This window comes from Pteropus alecto, unplaced genomic scaffold (assembly GCF_000325575.1).
Source record: "Pteropus alecto unplaced genomic scaffold, ASM32557v1 scaffold101, whole genome shotgun sequence".
NCBI classification, from domain to species: Eukaryota; Metazoa; Chordata; class Mammalia; order Chiroptera; family Pteropodidae; genus Pteropus; species Pteropus alecto.
In genome coordinates this window covers 15572360-15582886 of record NW_006432945.1, presented here as the reverse complement: position 1 = coordinate 15582886, position 10527 = coordinate 15572360, and the positions used below count along the sequence as shown (strand labels likewise).

Below are 10527 nucleotides of genomic sequence, written 5' to 3'. Positions count from 1 at the left end.
GTCCTTTCCCACACGCCTCCCACGGGGAACAGGAAAACAAAACATGTGATAGAGACAGTCAGTTTGGTGGACACTGGTCAATTCACTCCCTTGGCTTGGCCGATAATGTCCCCGAAATGACCAAATAAATCATTCGCTGAAGCGTCTCGTCGACCTAACTACAGCGAATGATTTTCTCTCGTGTGCAAGGAGCAAGTGGAAAAGGGTTACGAACGATGAGCTGCCCACCTCTATCCTCTGCGGGGCCGTCACCATGAAAACCAGCGTGAAGGAGTTTACGGAAACGTCCGCTGTCTTTGACGATGGCACAGTGGAAGAAAACATCGATGTGGTGATCTTCACGACAGGGTACACGCCTTCCTTCCCCTTTTTTGAAGAACCTCTCAAAAGCCTTTGTACGCAGAAGAGGTTTATGTACAAATTCGTCTTTCCCTCGAACCTTGAGAGGGCCACACTAGCTATCATCGGCTTCCTCTCCTTGAAAGGGGCCATCTTAACAGCTACGGAGCTCCAGGCACGATGGACCACGAGAGTGTTCAAAGGTACCCTGACTCTATTGAAAGACCCGTGTGGTCAACTGAGTCTTTAAATTAGTGCCCTGCGATTTAGCCAGAATCAAACAGGTGTCAGCTGAATATGGAAATATCAAAAAGTTTCGTGGAAAATTCATTTTCTACACATGTAATATTATCATGGGTGTGCTTATGTCACTGATGAGGCAAAGTGAAAAAGAGGTTTTGACTCTATGGATGGGGTAAATGTGGACCACGGAATATAATCACTTTTCCCAGATTAACTGAAATTAGTGGAAGTTTCAGGGTCTTATTCTGTTCTAGTCTAGTCTACTTACTTTTAAAGCTTTCCATGTATTACTAGACGTAGAATTTTGCTTCCAAAGAAAGAATCACGTACACTGTAAATAAAGTCGAGTTCTGAGGAGATAATAACCTTTAAGAAATGCCTGTAAAAAATATTCTAGACCCTGGATATTAACAGTCGTCAGTTATCACTATAAAGGGGGCAGGTGAGGGAGCCAGGACCCCCGGGGTCCAATCCTCAATCTGAAACTCATGACCTTTTTAAAGACCTCTCTGAACCTCAGCCTCTTCATCTGTAAAATGGGGATAATAAAATCTCTGTCACAAGGATTTTGCCAAGTGCAGTTAGCACACAGAAAATGCTAAGTGATCGCCGTCATTCTTACTATTGCGATTTTCATCATACTTCTCTAAAGTAAGGAAAAATTTAAATTAGTAAGCATTTTAAAGGATTGCATTTGTATTATTTTAAACCAGGAATGGCAATCACAATTGAGCCAACCAGCTGTCCTTTAGCAGAATTTTGTCCTTCATGAACAAAAACAATCACTAATAATTTATAAATGGCATGTATCACCCAGGACTAAGTAGTACTGACTTTATCACACTGTACAAACATAATGTCAAATTCCACAGCCTTTCATTAAGTTATCACAAATTTTTATTTCTTTAAGGCTAATTAAAGTGTTTTTGTAGCATTATCTGATTATATTGAAACTCTTAAGGTACCTGGTGGTGTTTTTAAGTATTCTATAAACAAGCTCAAAATTGCTTCTCCGAATGATAGAGCTGACAAAACCAAACCAGGTTAGGTCATATCACAGGGTTAATTTCACGCTTCTCACAAGCCTCCCAGAGGCCACCCGAGAACCACCAAGTAAAGTTTTTACGGGATGAAATGACCCTGGTGACAACTACACTGCAGAGATAAGACTGGCCCATGTCATGTGGACAGCAGCCCCACACCCTGGCTTCTGATGGAGCTGCCTCACGAGGGCAGAGTCCAAGCGCTGAGGCCACCCAGGGGGGAGGTCGAGACAACAACTCAGCAGGCAGAGCCTCTGGGACACCGAGAGACCGCCAGGCCCCTTCCAGGCTTGAGGGTCCCTATGTAACAAAAGTAAAGACACACCTAAGCAGGTGTACAAAAGTGGGGTCATTTTAAGTGTTTACGTTTAATCAACCGATAGCTTTAACACATACACATACAAATATAAATGGGGGTATGTATGCAATATGAGACAAATAATGTATATAAACATGTCATGTGCCAGGCAATGAAGGGGACAGGAAAGGCCAGCAGGGCCAGGTGCTGATGACCAGTGAGTCGGTGCCACTCAGGGCTGGGCCATGATTCTGGCAGTAGCGCCCCCTGGGTAAGGGAGCTCAGAGTGGGGTTTTACCCCCCGACAGTGACTCTCTGAGCTCTAATTCCAGTCTGAGCTTTGACTGTCATGGGTCCTGAGGCTGGAGCCGAGGCGGGCCAGAGAGGATGGGAGGAGAACTCAGAGGAAAAGCCAGCTGTGACTTTAGTGTTTGTTTTCAATTTGTCTCACAGGACTCTGTAAGATACCTCCATCCCAAAAGCTGATGGCTGAGTTTACCAAAAAGGAGCAGCTCATAAAAAGGTATGGAATGTAGCCTGCTACAGGGAAAACTTACCAAACTATTCTGTCATCACAACCACCAAAACACAGCAAGCTATAACAGCCATCGCACGAGCAGCAGCATGGCGGGTTAGAAATAACTGCATTGGGAGTCAGGAGAACATGTATGGGTCCTCACCCTTCCACCCACTAGATTTGTGTCCCGAGCCGTCTCAGGTGGGGAGCCACCGTCCCTCTGCGGCGCACAGAGCCTGGCCCCCAGCACGTGGCAATCCTGTGCTCGCCCCCCAGAACCCCGACTTGTCTTTGTTCTGCCCCTGCCTCTCAAGCTGCTCTCTCTCTGCATTTCCTGGTGTCTCCTCATCCTCGCCCCTAAAAATTGGTGAACCCCAACCTTGGTCCTCAGACCTCTTCTCGTGTCAACTAACGCTCACTCCTAAGTGGCTTCGCCCAGGCCTGTGGCTTTTATGGCTATCCTGTCGCTGGCCCAGCGCTCTCTCCAGCACCCCACTCCTCATCCAGGCCTCTCTCGGCAGCCCCGCTGGGGTAGGTAACAGGCATCTCTAATTCAAGCTGTCCAAAAGCGAACTCAGCCCCACCACTGGCCTCCCGCCCAGCCGGTGGGCTCCTTCTCAGTGGCTGCGCATCCCGGTGACCCGTCAAAACCCCTGCAGTGACCCTTCCGCCGTCTGTGTCTCGCACCCCACACCGGCTCCTACTATCACATGAATCCGGACTCCACGCCCTTCTTCCTACTCCTGCTGCTGCCACCCCCTCTCTCACGCGGACACTTGGGGTCACCTCTCGTCGGGCGATCTCACCCCGCTTCCACTCTGCTGTTCTGCAGCCTAGTCCCGACTCCGCAGCAAGAGCCGGCGGCGCCCCGCTGCTCTTCCATTCGAAACCCTCGGAGGCGCCCCAGAAAATCCCCTGCAGCTGTGCGGCCCTGCGGGGCCACCAGCCACCTCTCCGCTCTCTTCGCCTGCTGTTCCCCGCCTACGCGTCCCCCCAGGGCGCTCCAGTCGCCCCCGCTCCTCACACATGCCAGGCAGACCGCCCCCCACGCCCCCGCCCCCCAGGACCATGTGCAGTTACCGGTCCCTCTGCCGGGAATGTTCTAACCCCCTCAGATACCCGAAGCTCACTCTGTCTACACATCACCTCCTAAGAGAGCGGCCTTCTCTGACAGCACCACATGAAACGCAAGCCACCCAGCCTCCGCGTCACTGCCCCTGCCCCTGCCCCTCCCCTGCCCTACGTGCCTTCCTGTTCCCTATTACCACCTGACATATTACGTATGTGTTTGGCCATTTTTTTTTTATAGCCTGATGATTTCCCTCATTAGATTGCAAGCTCCTTGAGAGCAAAGACTTTGTTAGATTCACTGTTGGACACCTAGCACCTCGGATGATGCCTGTCTGTGATAGACTCTTGTTTACTGAAGGAATAAATGAGTGAACGATGCTGAGACATCATGAAAGTTTATGAGTCATAGAAATAGGTAGGAATAAAGCCTTCATACACACTCTGCTCGTAGCCGTGTCGACTCTCCATTAACATCAATAAAAACAATTTAGGAGGCCGTGTACATGATGCTTTCTGGTCGCGTTCATCCATCCAACAACTATTGCATTTGGACCGATCAGATGTTGCCCTCATTTTAAATTCGAGAACCTAAAACATGATTTAAAGCTCCTCTTCCCGTCGCCTCCTTTTACCATCTCTGTTAACAAAATGAATTATCCTCGCAAACACCCTCTGCGAGTAAACTGACTGTTTTCGCTCTTTTCATCATAGAAGAACATCCCCAAACATGGTTTGACTCCAATAAAAAGCAACGAAATGGTAGGAGGAGGGGTGACGCTCGTAACTGGAAAATGAAAAGTGATCCGTCTTTTTCCCTCCCAGGAAAGTGATGGAAGACGTTGGCAAGGAAAAAGCTGACTACATCTCCTACATGGACGACCTCGCCTCGCACACCGGCACGAAGCCCAACATTCTGCTCCTGTTCCTCCGGGACCCCAGACTAGCCTGGGAAGTTTTCTTTGGACCATGTACTTCATACCAGTACCGCCTAATGGGTCCTGGGAAATGGGATGGAGCCAGAAATGCCATCTTGACCCAGTGGGACAGGACACTGAAACCCTTAAAAACTCGATTCGTTCCTGATTCCCCCAAGTCTGCCTCTCTGTCACATTACTTAAAAGTTTGGGGAGTGCCTGTCCTACTTGCCTCTCTTCTACTGATCTGCAAATCTTCACCTTTTTTGAAATCAGTGCGAGGTAAACCGTAAGATAGAATTTCCCCTTGCCTAATCAGTCTTTGGTGAGGATGAGTCTGTTTGGTTACGACAGTACCAAGTCCTATTAATTCTATCTCCAAATATCTTGTGCATCCTTCCTCTCTTTTCCATCATAATTGCTGTTATCCAAGTTGATTCGATCATCTCTTATGGGAATTATTATTCTGTCTTCCTCTCTAGCGTCAGTACCTTTCCCATCCACAGTCTACCTGGTAATTATTCTAATACACATACACACACACACACGCACGCAGTCATTGTTTCCGTAAACATCAATATCCCGGTAGGAATAAGATGGCACTCGAATTAGGTAAATTGTGGAAATTTTAACATAGAGACTATTTCAAAAGGTATGGGCAAATGTAGAGAAATAACGGGGATAAAGAATATTCCCAGACTAGTAACAATGCCAGTCCACTAACAGCTAATTTTATAAGTAAAAGACAACCCAGGTGGCAATTAGAGTAAATACAGCTAACAATACAGCAACCGTACAACCTAGTGTTCTGCTCGAAAGCACTAACTCTAAAATTCAACCTGGATGATAAGCCTAGCTCTGTCATTAGCTGTGAGGCCTTGGCCAACTTAGCCTCTCTGAGCCTCATCCACAAAACGAGAAAGGTAATAATAGTACCTCCCTTAAAAGTGAACTTTAAATGAGACAATATAAGGTATTAGGTACATAGTAAATCAACCGTTAATAACCGAAGAGTCTGAGGACATTTTCGATTTTCTGAATTAAAAGATTTGAAAACCGTCACTGGCTCCGTTCCCTGTTACCTGACGGGACAGTATGGCCTTTGCTCCCCGTGGGTTCTTCAGTAGCAATTTCCAGCTAGGATCTCTCTTTTGTCTTTGTGTCCCCACCAAACCACTGAGGCCTGTAGCCACCACCATCCCTGCCACCACCGCCACCACCACTCATGTGCAATTCGCAAAAGGGAACTTGTTTTCAATCATTAGGACTGGACCTTCTGCTAGAGCTTATCTAGGATTTTACCGATGACATCCCCCACTAGAAGGGGCACCTCATTCCAAACCTTCGAAATCAACTGAAGATTACCAACAGGAACATTTAAGCTATCTGTCCCTGAGTTCCTGAAGGAGAAAGCAGACCTGAGATGTCATCTATAGATAATGTTGCTATTTTTTCCATGTATTAATTTTTAGATGAGAAATCAAAGACTCAGAGAAGTCATATGCCCTGATTCACAGAGCAAGAAAGAGACAGAATAGAGATTTGCAGTGTTTGCAAATTTCCATGATGCAAATACTCCCACCATTTCGACCCACCGGCCTGCACATGGCATTGGGAGGAAATCCCTAGAGCTGGCTTGGCATCTGAGGACCGGCTGACTGGGTGCACTATGTTTCTGGTCCAATGGAGCGTTCGCAGGGACACGAAAGTTAGCTGAAGTTTGATTTGCTGATGTGGCACCCTGGGAAGGAGTTGGCTCCATCTCGGGCCTAGAAACGTATTTCAACAAATGTAAGGAGTTGTTTCTATTTCTCAAGAGCTGAAGTCCTCTCCCTAGTCACATCTCCTTATACAGGCTTTAAGAAAATAAGTCAAAAGTTTAAATTAAAAAAAAAAAATTGTACGAGAGGTCAGTTAGGTATGTGTGATATTATGATTTATACAGAGATATATGTATCTGCTCTTTGTCCTGTTCCTGGCATAGGGCTCCTTAAACCCTTGAAATTTCCTAAGTCATAAGAACTATAAAGATGTCTTTTATCATTCATAACAAGCCCCTTTCAAACATACTCGAGTTTATTATCAATGTAGTAACTTTTGGAAAGTTCATAAGGATAGAGCCTGGTTGCCAAGGGAACAAACAAAATGATTAGAGGATTGGAACTTTCAGCCCCACCCCTAGACCTCCTGGTTGGGAAGAGGGACTGGAGGTTGAGTTCATCGGTAACGGCCGATGACCTAATCGATCGTGCCATGTGACAGAATCTCCAAAAACAAAAGGATGGGCTTCAGAGAGCTTCCAGATTGGTGAACAGGAGGAGATGTTGGGAGGCGGGTACACCCAGAGAGGGCGTGGAAGCTCCACGCCCCTTCCCACATAACCGTGCCCTTTGCATCTCTCCCATCTGGCTGTTCCTGAGTTGTATCTTTTTGTAATAAACCAGTCATGTATCGAGTAAACTGCTTGAGTTCTGTGAGCCACTCCAGCAAATTAATTGAACCTGAGAAGGGGGTCATGGGACCCTCGGATCTATAGCTGGTGGGTCAGAAGCACAGGTGATGACCTAGACTTGAACTTGGCATCTGGAGTTGGGGCGTGGGCATAGTCTTGCGTTCCAGAATGGCTTGATGTGTAGAAAGCGCCCACATCCGGTGTAAGAAGTGAAGTAGCATTGGAATAGAGATGGAGAGCAGAGGAGATGCAGAGGACTATCTTTCCTTTACAGTGTAATGCTAGCCACCTAATTAGGCAGGTGAGCGTGAATCACCATATGCATGAGACTTTCAGATATGTCATCCGGCACTGCAGAATTCTTGCTGGCAGGGTTGTGCAATTCTAGCTATTTGGCATAACTCCGAGTAACACGTGGCCTACAGGCCATAGACAGCCAACCCAGGCTTGCAATGCAGCTTGGAATCTAATATCAGAAATCCTTGAATCCTAATAATGGAGGAACTGAGATCCACTTAGAGAGACTCCGCCTAAGCTCTGGTCTGACCCTGGCTGATCACACCTCACAGGTAGGGAAGGACCAGGTAAATGCCCGACCTGCTGTGTGTGCAGTTCGCCAAGAGAGGTCATTGGAAAAGCCAGTCCGGACTGGGACTTGGGCCTTTACAAGGGGTCACCGCTCAAGCTAACACTGAGGCAGCTTCCCTCAGAGCGGCAGCTATGAGTCTTTCCATCTCCACAGTCAGGAATGAAACACAAGTCCGAGGGACGATTCATAATCCCATAACATTCCAAAAATATTGTTACAGTCATTTCATCTTCTATCACTGATCATATAATTCACATTTTTAATATAAAAGTATGATTTAAATGAAAGAATGTAATATTAAGACATATTACGGAGCAAACCACATTTCACGAGGTCATTCGAGGATTATTAAAAATAAACCAGTTATACAAGTCTCTTGCTCTACGATAAAATGCATTCAAAGATCAGCATTACAATTAGATCCTTCTGTTGCAATTTCCGAAAATTTATCTCCCCAAAAAGAAATCCTTCAAGTAAAGGAGAATTTTTTTTTTTTTAAAGGACTAAACTTAAACGATTGCATTTTCTAGTGTAATAACAATATGGATAATAACTCATTAGGAAATAAATCGAGCTCAAAAGCATTTATTTTTCTGGACTACCCTTATGCATACGTAGGGGAGCAAGATTGACCACCGCAAAGTGTGTCCATTTGGCATAGGGTTAATTTAAGCTAATTACTTTTAAGAAACATGAGACTCAGGAAGTTTTTTTTCTCGTTACCTCCCACTTAGGGTGGGATGGTGAGAAATGCAGGATAGTAATCATTTAAGTGCCAAATTATATAAAAACACTAAAATAAATGTGGAGGTCCCAGATGGCCATGGCATAGGAGGACACTGAACAAGTCCCCCCCACCCCATGAGCAAACTCAAAAATACGTTATAGAGAGCAGTGACTCCTGCGAGACAACTGAATGCTGAGTGAACAGCTTAACAACAAACGAGAGAAACAGACTGAACACAGAAAGCTGGGAGCTGTGACAGCTCTCCAGAGGAGTGAGTGAGTGTCATTGTATGTCCCCCTCACCTCCATGGGGTGGTGGGAGCCTACCTGGGGCTTTGGCCTCTCTGTAGGATCCCCGCAGAGTGGTGCCAGCTACATCTCCTGGAGCCTTATGTCTCCGAACAAAGGGAGCAAGCAGGAACCACCACCAGTCACCATACGCACCTGGCCTCCATTCTGAGTAGTGCTCCTGACGCCAGGCAGGCCAATGCCCCATGCACCATAAAAGCTGGCTCAGCTTCAAGCGGCTTCCCAAACTACCCAGCACAGAGAGCCCACACAGAGGTCTCTTCCACACAGACTACTTTCAGTACAATAAACAAGAGAGAGGCTGTGTAGCGAAGCTGCAGGAGCCTACCAAGAACTTCGGGAAGTCTCTGGAGTTGGAGGGGCAGGTGAGCACCACTGTTTGCGTCCCCCCACCTCTATAGGGCCGGCAGGGGCTCCATCCAGTTTCTCTGGCCTGGTTGCAAGGTCTCTGAGCCCAAGCCCACTTCAGCCCAAACAAAGGGAGCAAGCCGAATCAACGGGGCATTACTGCATGCACCTGGCCTCCCCACCTGGAGCCACTCTGACTCAGTGGGCCAGTGCCCCAAAAGCCTTAGGCACCCACTCATCTCCCACCAGCCTGCCGAAACCATCCGGCACACACAGTCTACAGAGCCTGCTTCTACATAAGACCACTTTTACAAGGCTGGAAGAGAAAGTTACTTTGTCTAATTCATATAAACAAACACAGAAAGGCAAACAAAATGAAACGACAGAAGAATATCTCTCAAAGGAAGGAACAAGAAAAATTCCCAGACCAAAAAAAAAAAAAACCAAACCCTAAGGAAATGGAAAAATAAATAAATAATTTGCCTGATAAAGACTTTTAAAAAACAGTCAGAAGGACGTTCACAGAACTCGAGAATGGAATACAGGAACTCAGGAAGAACTTCAACAAAGAGTGAGAAAGTGTAAGAAAGAATCAAGCAGACCTGAAATATACAATAACTGAGATGAAAAACACATTAGAAGGAATCAACGGCAGATTAACTAACACTGAAGTACAACCAAATATTAGCAAATGGGATTCAACAATACGTTAAAAAGATTATACACCATGACCAAGCGGGATTCATTTCAGAGATCCAACATTCATAAATCAATCAACGTGATATGCCACATTACCAAATAAAGGATGAAAACCACAAGATCATCTCAATCGATCCAGAAAGAGCATTTGACAAAATTCAACATCCTTTTATGATAAAAACGCTCGACAAAGTGGGTTTAGAAGGAATATATCTCAACATGGTAAACACCATAAATGACAAACTCCCAGCTAACATCAATGCTGAAAAGCTGAAAGCCTTTCGTCTAAGATCAGGATCAGGACAAGGATGCCCACTCTAGCCACTTCTATCATTGGAAGGCACAGTAACCAGACAAGACAAAGAAATAAAAGACGTCCAATTAAAAAGGAAGAACTAAAACTCTCATTATTTGCAGATGACATGATACAACATATAGAAAACCCTGAAAACTACACCAAAAAACCGTTAAAACTAATAAAGGTCAGTAAAGTTTCAAGATACAGAATCGATATACAGAAATCTCTTGTTTTCTGTATGCCAATAATGAATGATCAGAAGAAGAAATTAAGAAGACGATCTCATTGACAATTGCATCAAAATGTATTTAAAAAAACCTAGGAATAAACTTAACAGAGGCGAAAGATCTTTACTCTGAAAGCTATAAGACAATGAAGAAATAAATTGAACAAGATACAAAAAAATAGGATACGCCCTGCTCATAGACCAGAAGGATGAATATTGTTAAAATGTCCTTACTACCTACAGCGGTATACAGATTCAATGCAATCCATATGAAAATACCAATGGCATTCTTCTCAGGATTAGAACAGTTAATCCTAAAATTTATATGCGACCAGAAAAGACTCCAAATAACTGAAGAAATCCTGAGAAAGGACAAAGTGGGAGGTATCATGCTCCCTGATATCAAACTATACTGAAAAGCTACCAATCAAAACAGTATAGTACTGGCATAAAAA

At 45.3% G+C, this 10527-nt stretch overlaps 1 protein-coding gene across 4 annotated transcripts in view; it reads left to right on the top strand.

The window, feature by feature from the left end:
* Window positions 1-5487, top strand: part of FMO4 (flavin containing monooxygenase 4) — an 18928-nt gene extending 13441 nt beyond the window's left edge. For all 4 annotated transcript variants that reach the window (XM_015586272.2, XM_015586271.2, XM_025043926.1 and 1 more), the window contains 3 exons: window positions 190-542; window positions 2377-2446; window positions 4334-5487. In XM_015586272.2, coding sequence (XP_015441758.1) covers window positions 190-542; window positions 2377-2446; window positions 4334-4718 — 808 coding nt within the window. In that variant the 3' untranslated portion in view covers window positions 4719-5487. The remainder of the gene's footprint in view (window positions 1-189; window positions 543-2376; window positions 2447-4333) is intronic.
* The last annotated feature ends 5040 nt before the right edge of the window (window positions 5488-10527 follow it).